The sequence below is a fragment of the Stenella coeruleoalba genome (genome assembly GCF_951394435.1).
Source record: "Stenella coeruleoalba genome assembly, chromosome: 8".
Classification (NCBI taxonomy): domain Eukaryota; kingdom Metazoa; phylum Chordata; class Mammalia; order Artiodactyla; family Delphinidae; genus Stenella; species Stenella coeruleoalba.
This window is the reverse complement of record NC_137154.1, coordinates 68,472,201-68,490,880: the sequence shown is the minus strand read 5'-3', so window position 1 is coordinate 68,490,880 and position 18,680 is coordinate 68,472,201. Positions and strand designations below refer to the sequence as shown.

Sequence of the window (18,680 nt, the reverse complement as noted above, 5' to 3'; positions counted from 1 at the left end):
ATGACGAAAATGAGAATCAGAGAAATTAAGGGATGTGCCCAAGTCACAAGGGCAAGGCCACGCTCAAATCTAGGTCTTACGGAGCCAAATTCTGTATGCATTCCATTATACAGTTTCCATGTGCACTTAAATTATATACACATTAACTATAAATGTACAAAACATACATGTGAACAAACATGTGTGCAAATATTACGTACCTTGCAATACAGAAATCCTAATTTACCAAACACATAACTGACACGACCATTCTCATTTCAGGAACATTAATCAGGGATTATTCTGAACAGAAAGTTCCCTGCTGGGTTTCCCTGGTGGCACAGTGGTTAAGAATCCGTCTGCCAATGCAGGGGACACGGGTTCGAGCCCTGGTCCGGGAAGATCCCACATGCCGTGGAGCAACTAAGTCCATGCACTACAACTACTGAGCCTCTGCTCTAGAGCCCGCATGCCACAACTACTGAAGCCCGCGCGCCTAGAGTCCGTGCTCTGCAACAAAAGAAGCCACTGCAATGAGAAGCCTGCGCACCACAATGAAGAGTAGCCCCCGCTCACCGCAACTAGAGAAAGCCCACGCACAGCAACGAAGACCCAATACAGCCAAAAATAAATAAATAAAATAAATTTATACATTAAAAATAAAGAAAGTTCCCTGCTGCCTTTAAAATTGGAATCCATTGTTAAGAATTGATTTACTCATAAGTTGCCAGGCACGGATCTATTACATTCAGTGAGATTTTATCATTATTATTTTTTTAACAGAAAGTCTCACAGTAGAGTTGGCTTGCTGCCTTATTTCATCTATATAATTGCACTTGTTCCAGCATTGTCTTAGCCTAAATATACAAGGAGCTTTGGGCCACTGCCTTTTTCACCTGCTAAGAGGGAGATGATATTAAAGGAAACAAAAGAAAACCCTTGATGAGGGTGTCCCTTGAAAGCCCCTCGATCCAGGGATCATGGAAAGGCATTAGCAAAAGTGATTTGTTTCTACCCTCCACCTCCTTTTAAGCTGGTGCAAAGTGGAGGAAAAGGGTAAGACAAAATCCAAATCTTCAAGTTAAAGTCTGCTTTGTAAGAAAGGAGTCCAGTTAGGAACTCCCAACCTCACCTAGAGATAAGAGAGGAATGGAATCCCCATGGCTGTCAAGGGCAAGGCTAACCCAAGAACGCACATCACAGACCACCCAGCCCCAGAGAATAGGGACCCGCTGGCTGGAAGGCTTAGCGGCCAACCTAAATTAACTGCCTTGTGGGGCTTAAGAAATGTGGAAATGATCTGAAAGAGAGTTTTAATCTCAGGTTTGGCTGTGGAGCATACAAATACAAGCTGATTTTCATATCTTTATAGATCAAAGCAGGACATGAATAAGAAAAGCATATGAAAATCACAAAAGCACGTATCATAAGTCCCTGAATAAAATCGATGTAATTTTTAGATTATCATTTGGGCATGAATATCTCTGCCGCCTTTCATGAATAACAGTAAAAGCCACACACGTAATATTTTATAGTTAGTAGGTATATTATTACAGTTTTAAGTTGAGAAAAGACTACAATAATAAAACCTACATGTGTCTGACATGTCACAGCTCTCATGATATCGCATAATATCTTATTTATTCTTACAATAAACCCTGAGGTATGTAAGATCTTACTTGCATTATGTTGGAGAAACTGAGTCTCACAAGAGATAGAGCTTCCTCCTGTGGTAACACAGTCAACCACTGGTTAAGTGCTGACTTTGAACCTGGGTCACCTGATTCAGGGTCAGCGCTCCTTCCACTAGACCAAATACTTCCCCTAATGAATTAAGCTGTATATTTTATATACATAGACATGTAAGGGAAAGTTCCTAAGATGGTATCTGATTTTGAGAAGGAAGAAGTGGCTTTGTATATCTACCTGTGTACACCTAGGGTGGCCACCTAACCTGTCTGTGCCTCAGTTTTTCACTGGAAAAATGAATGTAATGATAAAACTTGATTTAACTACTCCCAGAGTGTCAGGGAAATGAAGCTTGTTAAGTGCTATTATGCAAATAACAGATGTTATATATTAATTTTCATCTCTTGGTCTTTTGGACGAGCCAGGCTCTAGATTTATTTAAATTTGCAATGAAGATGCAGCAGCTTATATGGGTTTGGTAGATATGTGGGGAAAGTTGTTAAAATTTGTCATTTCTCATGCTTGGTAGTGTGTGTCTCTGTAGCTCATAAGCTCAGTGGGTGGCAGGGAGGGCTATAAAGAGGTTGGGGTATTTTGCTCTCTTCCTAGCGTGTATGACCAGCGATGAAACATTCTAATGGCCATAGGCGGTGCCATGTTTACGGGGCAACCACTTAAACAGTGTCCCCCTCATAACTAGTAGAGCCAGATGAGCGTCTCTTCCTGCCTTAGAATAGGTAGCAAAGATTTAATCCTACTTTTGCGAGGCAGCACGGTGTAGTGGTTGAGAGTGCAGAGCAGTCTCTGGAATCCAACTGCCTACATCTAGACCCTGATCTACTCAAGTTACTTAACCTCGTTTTGCTTCAATTTCCTTATGTGTAAAATGGGGATGCCAACAGGGGATTCTTTTCCTATTTCCAACGTAATAAGCTATCACAGATTTAGCAGTTTAAAATAACACCCATTTATTATCTCCTAGTTCTACAGGTCAGAAGTTTGAGTATAGTGTGGCTTAGAGTCTTATAAGCCTGAAATCAAGGGGTCGTCAGAGATGTGTTCCCTTCTGGAAGCTCTGGGGATGAATCAGTTCCAAGGTCACTCAGGTTGTTGGCTGCATTTAGTTTCTTGAGGTTAAAGGCCCGAGGTCCCTGCATCTTTGCTGGCTGTCAGCAGGATCCTCTCTCAGATCCTTAAGGCTGCCTACATTCCTTGCTGTGTTGCATCTTCCATATTCAAACTAGCGATGATGTTTCAAATTCTCTCATATTTGGAATCTCTGACTTCCCCTTTGCTGCATCACTTCCGACTCCAGCTGGACAAAATCATCTGCTTAAGGGCTCATGTGATTCGACTGGGTCCACCTAAATAATCTAGGAGAGTCTCACTGTCCTAAGATCTGTATCCTTAATTACATATGCAGGGCCCCTTTTGCCATGTAACATATTTACAAATTCTGACGACTAGGACAACATAGACATCTTGGGTGTGGGACGTGGGTGCATTCTGCCCACCACAAATAGTACCTGCCTCATGGAGTAATTGTGAGAGCTAAGTGAGTTTGTTTGTTTTTGAATATAATATAAACACTTGGGTTTTTAATCTATTTTAAGTGTTTCAGTCCATTATAATAATTATTCTTTTTGATGCTCAAATTATCCCATCTTTGACCAGTGGAAGGCAGTTCAAGTTGTCTCTCGTCACCTTCTAACAAGATTCCACTAGGTTTTTCTGGCAGGATAAGATGCCCAGGCTCCTGCCCCAAACCTGGAATCAGCTATTTCTGAGTAATCCTGGTTCCTTTCCATGGGAAATGGTATGTAGAGACCACAGTCTGGGTGCTAAGAGTAGAATCTCTCTTCAAATGGATTTGTAGTGCTCTTGTATGTTTGGACAATAACTTCATCCTTCTCAGCATCTCATTATTCCTGTCCCTAATGAACCTCTGGTCTCACCTGGATGTTCCCACTTCCCCTCTTATTTATAACAGCCAGTGTTCCTGTGATTCCTCACCTTTCCGCCAACCAGACTGTCCCACTTCTCTTAATTTTTTCATTCTTCTCATCTAAGCCAGACACCCTTGCTCATCTCTGACCTTCTACGACATCAAGTGGGGAATACTTCCATAATGCTGAAGAATAGTGGTACCATTTTTCACAGATTATTTCCATTTTAAGAAAATTTCTTGAAGGGAGCTAACTTCCTATTTGCTATCCAGGGCTTTGGTAGGCAAACTTAACTCTTTCTTAACCCAGAACAACAGTGCTTTGAAACACCATGGCAGCAGCCAGCCCAGTCACCAGAGCAGGGAGGCATCAGAAAACCAACAACCCCCTCAGATATGTATGTTTCCTAGGAAGCCTGGGTGACTGCATGTTGAAATTTTTAACTAGAGTTTCCGAGTAATGAAAATATTGAGGAGTTAGTTTACCTTAACCATTTTTGAGCCACCTACCCACTTAAAACATGATAAATACTAAGGGGCTACTCTCTGAAAAAATATACATGCACACCAAAATATATCAACAATTTCATAAGCTTCAAGGATCTGCCAGGGACTCAAACTATCTTGAAGAGCCTAATTTGTTTGCACAACTAGGTTCTGATTTGCATCAGCTTGTTGGAAGCAGCTGGATGTGGAGGTTGGGAGGGGGTGTGGACAGAAGGGAACATAGCTGGAACCAGGATGTTGGTTTTAAATTTCTCCACTCAACATTATTCATGCTCTGGTCTAGACCAATGAATGTTATTTCTGGTGCCCGTCATGAATTATTTGCTACCATTCCACAATATTATATTTGTAGAAATTGGAAGTCAGCTCTTAATAACTTGGGATAATTCTTGGAATACAGAAAGCACTCAAAAATGTTGGCTGGTTTTAGGCAAAGAAAAGACTGTCAAAGAGCTGTCAAATGTGGCCAACCCGGGAGGGACCATCAGGAACCAGGAAAAGCTCACTAACATACTCTGGGTCTTGTGTGCTTACAGAGCTCTTGACAATTTCTATATGGTTCATCAGCATTGACAGTGCCTTAATGGATCATCTCTCACTTTCTACCCCAAGACTAGTCAGATGGTTTCCAAGATGGTTCTCCACTAAAGGCTTGGGATGCAGCACTGGATAATCCCTTTTTCAGAGCACTGTCTCAGGCACTCACTTATTTCTCACAACAACCTGTGGGGCAGTCCCCATGATACAAATGCTCAGAGACGTTAAGTGATAATGGTAATAATAATAGCAGTAGTAGCTACTATTTATTGAGCATTCATTATGTTTCAACCTCTTGCTATTATTTTTTTGTTTAATTTATTTTTTTATTCAGCAGGTTCTTATTAGCTATCCTTTTTATACATATCAGTGTATACATGTCAATCCCAATCTCCCAATTCATCACACCACCACCACCACCCCCGGCTGCTTTCCCCCCTTGGTGTTCATACATTTGTTCTCTACATCTGTGTCTCAATTTCTGCCCTGCAAACCGGTTCATCTGTACCATTTTTCTAGGTTCCACATATATGCGTTAATATGCAATATTTGTTTTTCACTTTCTGACTTATTTCACTCTGTATGACAGTCTCTAAATTCATCCATGTCCCTACAAATGACCCAGTTTCGCTCCTTTTCATGGCTGAGTAATATTCCATTGTATATATGTACCACATTTTCTTTATCCATTTGTCTGTTGCTGGGCATTTAGGTTGCTTCCATGACCTAGCTATTGTAAATAGTGCTGCAATGAACATTGGGGTGCATGTGTCTTTTTGAATTATGCTTTTCTCTGGGTATATGCCCAGTAGTGGGATTGCAGGGTCATATGATAATTCTATTTTTAGTTTTTTAAGGAACCTCCATACTGTTCTCCATAGTGGCTGTATCAATTTACAATCACACCAGCAGTGCAAGAGGGTTCTGTTTTCTCCATACCCACTCCAGCATTTGTTGTTTGTAGATTTTCTGATGATGGCCATTCTAACTGGTGTGAGGTGATACCTCATTGTAGTTTTCATCTGCATTTCTCTAATAATTAGTGATGTTGAGAAGCTTTTCATGTGCTTCTTGGCCATCTGTATTTCCACTATGGAGAAATGTCTATTTAGGTCTTCTGCCCATTTTTTGATTGGTTTGTTTGTTTTTTTAATATTGAGCTGCATGAGCTGTTTATATATTTTGGAGATTAATCCTTTGTCGATTGATTCATTTGCAAATAGTTTTTCCCATTCTGAGGGTTGTCTTTTCATCTTGTTTGTAGTTTCCTTTGCTTTGCAAAAGCTTTTAAGTTTCATTAGGTCCTATTTGTTTATTTTTCTTTTTATTTCCATTACTCTAGGAGGTGGATCAAAAAGATCTTGCTGTGATTTATGTCAAAGAGTGTTCTTCCTATGTTTTCCTCTAAGAATTTTATGGTGTCCAGTCTTACATTTAGGTCTACAATACATCTTGAGCTTATTTTTGTGTATGGTGTTAGGGAGTGTTCTAACTTCATTCTTTTGCATGTAGTTGTCCAGTTTCCCCAGCACCACTTACTGAAGAGACTGTCCTTTCTGCATGGTATACCCTTGCCTCCTTTGTCATAGATTAGTTGACCATAAGTGTGTGCATTTATCTCTGGGCTTTATATCCTGTTCCATTGATCTATATTTCTGTTCTTGTGCCAGTACCATATTGTCTTGATTACTGTAGCTTTGTAGTGTAGTCTGAAGTCAGGGAGTCTGATTCCTCCAGCTCCATTTTTTTCCCTCAAGGCTGCTTTGGCTATTCGAGGCCTTTTGTGTCTCCATACAAATTTTAAGATTTTTTGTTTTAGTTCTGTAAAAAAAATGCCATTGGTAATTTGATAGGGATTGCATTGAATCTGTAGGTTGCGTTGGGTAGTATAGTTATTTTCACAATACTGATTCTTCCAATCCAAGAAAATGGTATATCTCTCCATCTGTTGGTATCATCCTTAATTTTTTTCAACAGTGTCTTAATAGTTTTCTGCATACAGGTCTTTTGTCTCCCTAGGTAGGTTTATTCCTAGGTATTTTATTCTTTTTGTTGCAATGGTAAATGGAAGTGTTTCCTTAATTTCTCTTTCAGAGTTTTCATCATTAGTGTATAGGAATGCAAGAGATTTCTGTGCATTAATTTTGTATCCTGCAACATTACCAAATTCATTGATTAGCTCTAGTAGTTTTCTGGTGGCATCTTTAGGATTCTCTTTGTATAGTATCATGTCGTCTGCAAACAGTGAAGTTTTACTTCTTCTTTTCCAATTTGTGTTCCTTTTATTTCTTTTTCTTCTCTGATTGCCATGGATAGGACTTCCAAAACTATGTTGAATAATAGTGGTGAGAGTGGACATCCTTGTCTTGTTCCTGATCTTAGAGGAAATGCTTTCAGTTTTTCACCATTGAGAATGATGTTTGCTGTGGGTTTGTTGTATATGGCCTTCATTATGTTGAGGTAGGTTCCCTCTACGCCCACTTTCTGGGGAGTTTTTATCATAAATGTGTGTTGAATTTTGTCAAAAGCTTTTTCTGCATCTATTGAGAAGATCATATTGTTTTTATTCTTCAATTTGTTAATATGGTGTATCACATTGATTAATTTGCAATATTGAAGAATCCTTGCATCCCTGGGATAAATCCCACTTGATCATGGTGTACGATGCTTCTAATGTGCTGTTGGATTCTGTTTGCTGGTATTTTGTTGAGGATTTTTGCATCTATATTCATCAGTGAGATTGGTCTGTAATTTTATTTTTTTGTTGTATCTTTGTCTGGTTTTGGTATCAGGGTGACGGTGTCCTCATAGAATGAGTTTGGGAGTGTTCCTTCCTCTGCAATTTTTTGGAAGAGTTTGAGAAGGATAGGTGTTAGCTCTTTTCTAAATGTTTGATGTAATTCACCTGTGAAGCCATCTGGTTCTGGACACCTGTTTGCTGTAAGATTTTTAATCACAGTTTCAATTTCATTACTTGTGATTGGTCTGTTCATATTTTCTATTTCTTCCTGTTTCAGGCTTGGAATGTTACACCTTTCTAAGATATTGTTCATTTATTCCAGATTGTCAATTTTATTGGCATAGAGTTGCTTGTGGTAGTCTCTTAGGATGCTTTGTATTTCTGTGGTGTCTGTTGTAATTTTTCCTTTTTCATTTCTAATTTTATTGATTTGAGTCCTCTCCCTCTTTTTCTTGATGAGTGACTAATGGTTTATCAATTTTGTTTATCTTCTCGAAGAACCAGCTTTTAGTTTTATTGATCTTTGCTATTGTTTTCTTTGTTTCTATTTCCTTTATTTCTGATCTGAACTTTATGATTTCTTTCCTTCTGCTAACTTTGGGCTTTTTTTGTTCTTCTTTATCTAATTCCTTTAGGTGTAAAGTTAGATTGTTTTTTTGAGATTTTTCTTGTTTCTTGAGGTAGGCTTGTATAGCTATAAACTTCCCTCTTAGAACTGCTTTTGCTGCATCCCATAGGTTTTGGATCGTTGTGTTTTCATTATCATTTGTCTCTAGGTATTTTTTGATTTCCCCTTTGATTTTTTCAGTGATCTCTTGGTTATTTAGTAATGTATTGTTTAGCCTCCATGTGTTTGTGTTTTTTTCCTTGTAATTGATTTCTAATCTCATAGTGTTGTGGTGAGAAAAGATGCTTAATATGATTTCAATTTTCTTCAATTTAATGAGGCTTGATTTGTGACCCAAGATGTGATCTGTCCTGGAGAACGTTCCGTGCACACTTGAGAAAAAAGTGTAATCTGCTGTTTTTGGATGGAATGTCCTATAAATATCAATTATATCTATCTTGTCTATTGTGTCATTTAAAGCTTGTGTTTCCTTATTAATTTTCTGTTTGGATGTCTGTCCATTGGTGTAAGTGAGGTGTTAAAGTCCCCCACTATTATTGTGTTACTGTTGATTTCCTCTTTTATAGCTGTTAGCAGTTGCCTTATGTCTTGAGGTGCTCCTATGTTGGGTGCATATATATTTATAATTGTTAAATCTTCTTCTTGGATTGATCCCTTGATCATTATGTAGTGTCCTTCCTTGTCTCTTGTAACATTCTTATTTTAAAGTCTATTTTATCTGATATGAGTATTGCTACTCCAGCTTTCTTTTGATTTCCATTTACGTGGAATATCTTTTTCCATCCCCTCACTTTCAGTCTGAATGTGTCCCTAGGTCTGAAGTGGGTCTCTTGGAGACAGCACATATATGGTTCTTGCTTTTGTATCCACTCAGCAAGCCTGTGTCTTTTGGTTGGAGCATTAATCCATTTATGTTTATGGTAATTATCAGTATGTATGTTCCTATTACCATTTTCTTAGTTATTTTGGGTTTGTTATTGTAGGTCCTTTTCTTCTTTTGTGTTTTTCACTTAGTGAATTTCCTTTAGCATTCGTTGTAGAGCTGTTTTGTTGGTGCTGAATTCCCTTAGCTTTTGCTTGTCTGTAAAGCTTTTGATTTCTCTGTTGAGTGTGAATGATATCCTTGCCGGGTAGAGTAATTTTGGTCGTAGGTTCTTCCCTTTCATTACTTTAAGTATATCATGCCAATCCCTTCTGGCTTGTAGAGTTTCTGCTGAGAAATCAGCTGTTAATCTTATGGGAGTTCCCTTGTATGTTATTTGTCATTTTTCCCTTGCTGCTTTCAATAATTTTTCTTTGTCTTTAATTTTTGCCAAGTTGATTACTAGGTGTCTTGGCATGTTTCTCCTTGGGTTTATCCTGTATGGGACTCTCTGCACTTCTTGGACTTGGGTGGCTATTTCCTTTCCCATGTTAGGGAAGTTTTTGACTATAATCTCTTCAAATATTTTCTCGAGTCCTTTCTCTCTCTCTTCTCCTTCTGGGACCCCTATAATGTGAATATTGTTGCGTATAATGTTGTCCCAGAGGTCTCTTAGGCTGTCTTCATTTCTATTCATTCTTTTTTCTTTATTCTGTTCCGTGGCAGTGAATTCCACCATTCTGTCTTCCAGGTCACTTATCCGTTCTTCTGCCTCAGTTATTCTGCTATTGATTTCTTCTAGTGTATTTTTCATTTTAGTTATTGTGTTGTTCATCTCTGTTTGCTTGTTCTTTAATTCTTCTAGATCTTTGTTTAACATTTCTTGCATCTTCTCTACCTTTGCCTCCATTCTTTTTCCGAGGTCTTGGAGCATCTTCATTACCATTATTCTGAGTTATTTTTCTGGAAGGTTTCCTATATCCACTTCATTTAGTTTCTTTTCTGGGGTTTTATCTGGTTCCTTCATCTGGTACATAGCCCTCTGCCTTTCATCTTGTCTGTTTTTCTGTGAATGTGGTTTTTGTTCCACAGGCTGCAGGATTGTAGTTCTTCTTGCTTCTGCTGTCTGCCCTCTGGTGGATGAGGCTAAGAGGCTTGTGCAAGTTTCCTGATGTGTGGGACTGGTGGTGGGTAGAGCTGGCTGGTGCTTTGGTGGGCAGAGCTCAGTAAAACTTTAATCCACTTGTCTGCTGGTGGGTGGGGCTGGGTTCCCTCCCTGTTGGTTGTTTGGCCTGAGGTGACCCAGCACTGGTGCCTACCTGGGCTCTTTGGTTGGGCTAATGGTGGACTCTGGGATGGCTCATGCCAAGGAGTACTTCCCAGAACTTCTGGTGCCAGTGTCCTTGTCCTCATGGTGAGACACAGTCACCCCCTGCCTCTGCAGAAGACCCTCCAACACTAGCAGGTAGGTCTGGTTCAGTCTCCTATGGGGTCACTGCTCCTTCCCCTGGGTCCTGATGTGCACACTACTTTGTGTGTGCCCTCCAAGAGTGGAGTCTCTGTTTCCGCCCGTCCTGTCAAAGTCCTGCAGTCAAATCCCAGTAGTCTTCAAAGTCTGATTCTCTAGGAATTCCTCCTCCAGTTGCCGGACCCCCAGATTGGGAAGCCTGACGTGGGCCTCAGAACCTTCACCCCAGTGGGTGGACTTCTGTGGTATAAGTGTTCTCCAGTCGGTGAGTCACCCACACAGCAGTTATGGGATTTGATTTTATTGTTTTTGCGCCCCTCTACTGTCTCACTGTGGCTTCTCCTGTGTCTTTGGATGTGGTGTATCTTTTTTGGTGAGTTCCAGTGTCTTCCTGTCGATTATTGTGCAGCAGTTAGTTGTGATTCTGGTGTTCTTGCAAGAGAGAGTGAGAGCACATCCTTCTACTCTGCCATTTTGAACCAATCTCCCTTGCTATTATTCTGTATATGTAAACTCATGTAATCCTCACAGCACCTCTAATGATGTAGGTACTGGTACCCCCATTTCATAGATGAAGGGACTAGGGTGCAGAGAAATTAAGTGACCTGCACCGGCTGGAGGTGACTCAGTTAGTAAATAGCAGAGTTGGGATTAGGACATGGATTTATTCCCTACAAAGCCCAGTTTGTCAAATACTATGCTATTTATATAAAGCACAATAATATCCTACATAAAATCAACAACTCTTTTTACTGAGGCCCTTGTCCAGGAGGTTTTTGTAAAGAGGATGCTTTGTTCTTGTGTTTAGTACGTCTGCATCCTTATAACTTGAAGTCCACCGAACCCTTTTACATTCTGTACTCATGCTAGAGAATCTCAGAGAGGAAAAGGATGTTTATTCGTCACCAGATATTGTAGCTCTGAGGCACAAGAATTCTGGGAGAACAGGCCAAAACTGAAGATGAAGGAACGGTTTTCTTGTAGACACAGAGGTCCCTGAGGCTGTGATTTATTTGACATTTGTGAAGTGAAATTCAACAGGTTTTTTATGGCTGATTTGAAGCCCATGTCATACCATGTTTTATGGTTCCAAATGAACAAAGTAGAGAAAAGTTCCCCAAAGAAAACTGAACAGGTGTTTTGGGGGCTACAGGACATTTCTGTTATATGGTGAAGAATCTCCATTTGATGGTAAATCATTAAGTTGCCTCAGGTCATGGGTTGGAGTGTGCTTTAGTGGTTTCTAAAAGAAGCCTAGAATGCCTTTCCTTTCCACAAATATCCTTTTAGTAAAAATGTCCTTGACACTGAGGGCTTTGACTAATTCAGAAATTGCTCCTGTCAGCACTGCCAGAGGAGCCATGGCAGATGTGAGCAGAGGCCTGGACTGGCAGAGGCTGGTGGGTCCTCAGGCTCAAATACACCCAGATAGACAGAATATTGGTTTTCTGATGGTAATAATGTTGGCACACAAATTTATGCTTTGGAAACTGTTAGTTCTCACTTCTTGAGAAGGTCATGGCCCTGGAGACACAGGGTAACTTGGGAGCTTTTGACAAGAAAATCTCTTGATATCCTAATTTATTAACCTATTGAGCTTGGGCTTGCCAAAGGGAACCTCCAAGTTCACCCCGATTCTCTAATTCCTGAACGGCTCTAGAGACAAGCCTAACTGTACACTAGTCTGAAGTAAGATCAGCAAAAGCAGGATGTGAACAACGTGTACATTCAAAGTCTTGTAATACATGCTTCCATATTAATTTTTTTAAAGTGGGTGCACATCAGTTATCTGGGTTTAAAACTCTGAACCACTGTGACTTCAGGCATGTATTACAGTTCCCTGCACATGGTATGAACTCAAGAAATATTTGTAGAAAAGATGCTGTTGAATGATTTATCATCTGGTCCTAATGAATTTCTGAAATAAAAGTTTCATAGATAATTTTTTTTTGGTTAACATTTATCAGTTGTGTGCTTTGGAGATCCAGCATACCTGCCATTCAGACCCTATTGAAAATGTAATATCTACTATCCATTAATTCATTCTAAAATATTTAATATGTATCTATAACATTCTGGGCACAATGAATCACCATTTAATTCCACTGTTATGAAACTCTGGAGAAAAGTAAGTAATGAATAGGATTCCATGCTTTTATTTGTATTTTATCCAAATACGTCTTATGTTTCTAAGTGGTGCTAAAAGGTTGAAGTTGGATATGTTAAGACACGGCTAATTTAAAAAGTCTAATTTAAATTCCCATTTAAAGTGAATTAGCACTAAAGACTTAGCAATGCTACAAGTGGGTTGTTTTGTATTAGTCTTTAGATTGTGTGATTCATGCAGGATCTCAATCTTGGGGTCTTTTCCAGGTATCTCTATCTTTTGAAGATACTCTGAAGCAGTCTGGATTTAGGTAGGGCCATACAATTTACTGTCTCAACTGGGGTAACTTTGAGTGTGATAATTACACCGGTGCAATAAGTATAGATGGGATTCTCTCAGGCAAATAGGGTCGTATATTCATCCTAGGAAAGGACATGGGTTGAAAGATCAGGAGTTGATACACACGGGCTGCCTTATCAAGTGCATGTCACGTCCCCTTTCTGGGTTTCAGTTTATCTGAATGAAAAGTAAAAGGGTTGTACTAAAACCAAAGCTACTGTTTCCTTCAAACTCCACCACTTTACGCTTACAAACAGTCTCAAAGGAAAGAGTCTCATTATGTTTTTGAAACAGCTTCAAACTGAGAGACAGCTGGACAGACAAACACATAAAACCCTTCTCCTCTCCCCTTTTAAAAACCACACTGTTATAAAAGCTTACATCATAGTTGAAATAAATCAACACTTGCTTACTTTAGGGTTGGTAAACATTTCATCTTCAATACCTGAAGCATTGTGTTGAGAAGGATTCTGAGGCCACATCTGCGCTCAGCAGGAAAGAAACCGAAACAAACAAACAAACAAAGACCCTTGATCCATTAGTGATGGTTTCTGGGGTCATGGGAACAGAAGAGAGAGGCAGGGAGGGTGGGAGGGGTTAGGGGCTGTGTGTGTGTGCCAGTCCTCTGCTATAACTGGCTTAAGGTCTCTGGTGCTAAAATACAAAACAAACAAACAAAAATCTCATATGTAGGGTAAATCTGCTCCATATTGATATCTAACACTGTATTAGTCTCACCCAGAGTTTTTTTTTTTTTTTTTTTTTTGGTGCCGTACGCGGGCCTCTCACTGTTGTGGCTTCTCCCGTCGCGGAGCACAGGCTCCGGACGCGCAGTCTCAGCGGCCATGGCTCGCGGGCCCAGCCGCTCCGCGGCATGTGGGATCCTCCCGGACCGGGGAACGAACCCGTGTCCCCTGCATCGGCAGGTGGACTCTCAACCACTGCGCCACCAGGGAAGCCCTCACCCAGAGATTTTTTTCTCCTCTTCCTTGTTCTCAGCGCCCTTTCATGAACACTCAAGTAGCAGAGTAGAAGTGATGGTCCTCAACCCTGGCTGCATGTTAGAATCACATAGGACCTCTGGGGATGGGGCCCAAGCTTTATTGGTTTTAACATCCTCCACAACCAGGGGATTTTACTGTCCAGCCAGGATGAAGAACCACTGGCATAGGGTCTGGAACGGGAGATGGGAGCCAGGACACCCAGCTCTCTTGTTCTTTATTAAGGCTGTGTGACCTTGGATATATTACTTAGATTATCTTAGTTTGTAAAATGAATTTGGACTCAGGCATTCTCTAGCTTTAACTTTCTGTGACTAAAGCATGAGGAGGTGAAGAATATCATGGTGAGTTAACTCAGACACTACAGATGTCCTTCTCTTTGTAAATTCAAGGAAAGCTGACTTTGTTGTCAAAGAGATAAATCTTACAGGAAATGATCGGGAAACAAATACACATCACTCTCCCATGCATGAAAAATCATAATTTCTTGAAAGAGGCAGCTAAGTTATGTAATATTGTTGATAGAATCCTTTGTCTAAGCTGTTCTTGCAAATGCTTTTTTTTTAAGTGCTAAAAATCCATGGACATAATTTACTACTTTCAACACATATTTTAATTGCTTGTACCTCTGACTTTAGCAGACTTCTCGGCATTCCCACTATTTAGTAATTTGACATCTTACCTGAGTGACAGCAACATTTGTCCCATCGGTGACTTCCACACTCATATTATAGATGGACCTCTGCTCTGCATCCAAAGGTTTTGCAATGACAATGGTCCCAACGCCCTTCTCTGCGTCAAAAGAGCTGTCAAAATTGCCCCCTGACGAGTTCACAAAAACAACAGGAAATTAGCATATCTGAAAAGTTATTACACATATTGAAGCATACAGCTTTAAAGGGACATCTTATATAGAAACGTTTTTTGACAGGCATCCCTATTGCTCAATTTTGTACATCTTAAATGGGACCCTTTGTTTTTTAACTTAATTCATATTTCAAAGCACAGCCTCTACAATGCATAACAAATATCACAAAAAAGAATGTATTGCAAAAATCCCCTCAGCACTAATGTTATAGCAGTGAAGCATAAACTGACTCCAGAAAATATTTAGAAAGCCGAAGTTCCTTCAACCCCTTGTGGCTTCTGGGCTAGGAATTTGTAGATCCTTTGCTTTTCCAAAGTATTGATAGATTAAATTCTAGGTAAACAAACAGTCCAATTATTATTAACAAAAATGAGCAGACACTCTGAAATCCATTCCAGGATTGATGGTAAACATGTGGTTGGTAGAGTTCAGATTCCCTCAATTAGATGTCAGAAATAAAGTTATAAATATTAGAAAATAAGAAAAAGCAATAAAATTGAATTTCTTATTAAAAGTTCTCTCTCTGTAAGTTGGGATATTTATAGAAATATATTTTTGCCATCTTGACAGTGTGACTTAACTTCCTCCCCCCAAAATAGAAAGTTTATGGGAGATTTACAAAATGAAATCTGGAAAGAAGGAGATGAAAACATCAGCTATGGAACATCAACTGATAAAATAATCCATAGAAAAGTTTAGAAAACTTTACTTTTCTCCCCCTGAACTAGGTGTAATCCATAATCTGTAACTAATGTGCCTAAGACAGCATAGACTTTGTGGAAATTACTGTAGGTGTTTCCATCTCTGTGAACCAAAGTGTAGTTTATGATCTTTTTCAAAATGAAAGATTTTTTTTTTTTAAGGGGAGAGAAGATATTGGTATAAGTGCTGGAACGATTTTAATTAAGTATCAGTATATGTTCACAAGCTCTATTTACTTTAGCCTGAAATTTCATCATGTCCACAAATTTTGTTCTTGGACAGTAATTTTATTTAACTACAGCACGTAGGGCAATGCATTTACTGAATTTCATATTTTAGAAAAGAAATCTTGGCTTCTCTTTTTTGCATTTAATTTTGATTATCAGTCAACAATATACAATTTCTATGATATTAGAATTAGAAATGGGCAGATGAGTTAAAGGAAAAGAGAATTTTACCTGAACTGCTGGAATCTGATGTATAATGACACGAAATAAATAATATGGTGTATTTAAAAAAAACCTGGTCATACATATGACCAGGTTTTTCAGATACTTATTGCGTGTAGCTGTCATATACACTTGAGATTATTTAATTGCTAGAGAGAACATAATTGCCCTTGACATTTAATTAAAGTTAAGGAGATATGGGTGTACCAGAGAATTGCTTGGAGATGTAGTTTTCAAAAATTTCATCTCAAAAAGAGGCTCATCTTCCACTTAATATCTTTAATTGATTTACTGAGAAATACTAAATGTTAACTCCAAAAAATGTCTTTTGAAGAACAGGATAAAGAGAAAGGGGAGGAAATCTAGGCTGAAAGGGAAGTAAGCCTTAGGTCACCATGCCTATTTCAAAGGGAATGTTTTCATCTTGATAATCACATGAAATGAAATGTACGACTGATTCAAGTGTCTTGAATAACCCTCCTAATGAGCAAAGAAAAATCATTTGCTATCAAGTGGTATATTATGAAAAAAAAACCTCTGCCATGGAAACTTTCAGAGAAAAGACATAAAATTGCCTCAGACTGTGTAGAAGGAAAGATGGGAAAGCAACTTCTCAAGCCATTTCTAGTGGGTATTAAATCATATTTTAAATCACATTTAAAATCATCTTTAGAATGTCTTCCTAACCAAGATTTTTACTTTCTTAAATTTGAGTACTATGATTTTTTGGGGGGGGCAGTGGAGGAGAGTCAATTATTTTGGAAGGTGAAAATTTGTAGGTCAAAGTAAAATAGAAACTACACTAACTATAAGCCTTTAATTTGCTCCAGTTTGAAGACAAATAAAAATGAAATTTAGAGAACACACAAGCAAAGATTTCTAGTTTCAGTTACTGTTTCCATGGGGCAACTCTATTTCCTCTCCCTCACTGCCCTAGAGTCACATTTTCCTCAGGGCCTTCCCTATACAGAAATACATCATCGTTTCATGTGCTTAGTGGCATAAAATTTACACATTTTACATATGGCATATAGATTGTGCACCTTCTTATTAGTCATTTTTTGTATCAAAAAACATTTTTGGCTACTTTTATGGTGGTGTTAATTTTTATTTTATGTTGGAGTATAGTTGAGTAACAATGTTGTGTTAGTTTCAGGTGTACAGCAAAGTGATTCAGTTATACATATACATGTACCTATCCTTTTTCAAATTCTTTTCCCATTTAGGTTATTGGAGAACACTGGGCAGAGCACAGGGAACTCTCCTCAATATGGTAGTGATTTTTTACAGTTTTCTCTCCTCCTGCCTGTGTGTGTGTGTGTGTGTGTGTGTGTGTGTGTGTGTGTGTGTGTATCTCCCCCATTCACCTTTACTGTTTCAAATACTCTAGAACAGAAAAGTTGAAAGGGGCAGGGGAGATAGACAAAGAAAGCCTGTGAGTGTCTTTCCATCCATCAATAAGGCTAGCAGCCTCTGATACTCACTTCTAGGGCTTTAGCTCCTAGTTAAACCAAGATTTCATGTAAAACCAGGTTCCCCAAATCTTCCCTGAGTTTTAAAATGAATTTCTGACAAGGGATACAGAATCTGGACCAGCAGTTCACCATCAACCCTCCCGCAATTTCATAACCTACCACTTAAGCCTCCCATTTCATGAACGACTCCATCTCTCTCCCCCAGGCCTCAGTTTTCAGGCTCCCTTTTAGCCTGAAAGGTTATTTCATTTTGTAGGAACCCATGTCCAATTCATCTGGGGTGAGAATATTAAATGGAAGGAGTCTGCTTTCACTAGCAGCATTCTGTTTAAAGAAGATGTGCTTCCTCAGAGCCAGTAACAACATGCAAAGCCAGAGTGTGCTGGGGCAGCAGCGCTGGGCTAAACAAAGGGTGGGGAGGAGGGAGGACACTGCGGAGCTGGTCTGATTTCAACAAAGTGGGGAATTAAGAGAAGTCACAGCCTGAGCGTTGCTGCAGGGGTGTGAGGCAGAGATGGTTAAAAGCGAGGTTGTGAACAGCCCACATAACAGAGAATTCACGTCAGGGACATTTCTCTTTGACCATTTTCGGTCAAGACGGGTGTTAAGGAGTAAACAAAGAGCACGAGAGAGGCGTGTTGGATTTCTATTGGATTCTAAAATTAAACATTGCAAGTCGGAGTGTCCCAAAAAGCTTTAAAAATGGGACAGGAATGAAACTACTTTGAGCCAGCAGCTACTGCTGGAATGTACCGGGCAGCAGGGTGTTGGGCCATGATTTAGTTAAGCTTTTCTTTAAAGAATCACCATCTCTCCATAATGAGATCCAATGCTGACTATCTCACAGCTTTCCCTTTAGAGAAGCTTCCGGGCCTCTCCCCTAGCTATGATTCCAATCCACTCTACGTGCGATGGTAAAAATACCAACCAAAATCTAGTAGTCACCAGGGGAGACGAGCTATGGGAGAAGCTTCCAAAACACTGAGCCGCTGAATCTCAATGAATTACAGGAGTTGTTCGCAAGCTGTTCATTCAAGTTCAGCATGTACACCTAACTTAAGGAAAAATGCTAAACACCATTTCTATGGCTTGATCATGAATAATTTTCTGCCTTGGAATGAAGCAAGCACAGTACGGGGCTAAAACGGATATTTACATGGAAGGCAGGAGATGCAGGCTGGAGGTGGGAAACAGTGGTAGGAAGGAAAATCATGTCTAGAATCTGGTTTGAAATTCATTTTCTTACAAACGATAATATCCGAAGCTGTTTTAGGCTTTTTATTATTTTCCTAAAGTCTCTTCAGGTGTGTTCCTATGGACCACATTGTTGCTATGGAGAAAAGAGAGGCATGTTCGGGATCCAATTAGAAGAAATGATGTCAAC

The 18,680-nt window shown here is 39.4% G+C and overlaps 1 protein-coding gene across 8 annotated transcripts in view; it reads right to left on the bottom strand.

Moving 5' to 3' along the window:
* Positions 1–18,680, bottom strand: part of FAT3 (FAT atypical cadherin 3) — a 697,691-nt gene that overhangs the window by 122,162 nt on the left and 556,849 nt on the right. For all 8 annotated transcript variants that reach the window (XM_079929094.1, XM_079929092.1, XM_079929095.1 and 5 more), the window contains exon 7: positions 14,485–14,624. In XM_079929094.1, coding sequence (XP_079785220.1) covers positions 14,485–14,624 — 140 coding nt within the window. The remainder of the gene's footprint in view (positions 1–14,484; positions 14,625–18,680) is intronic.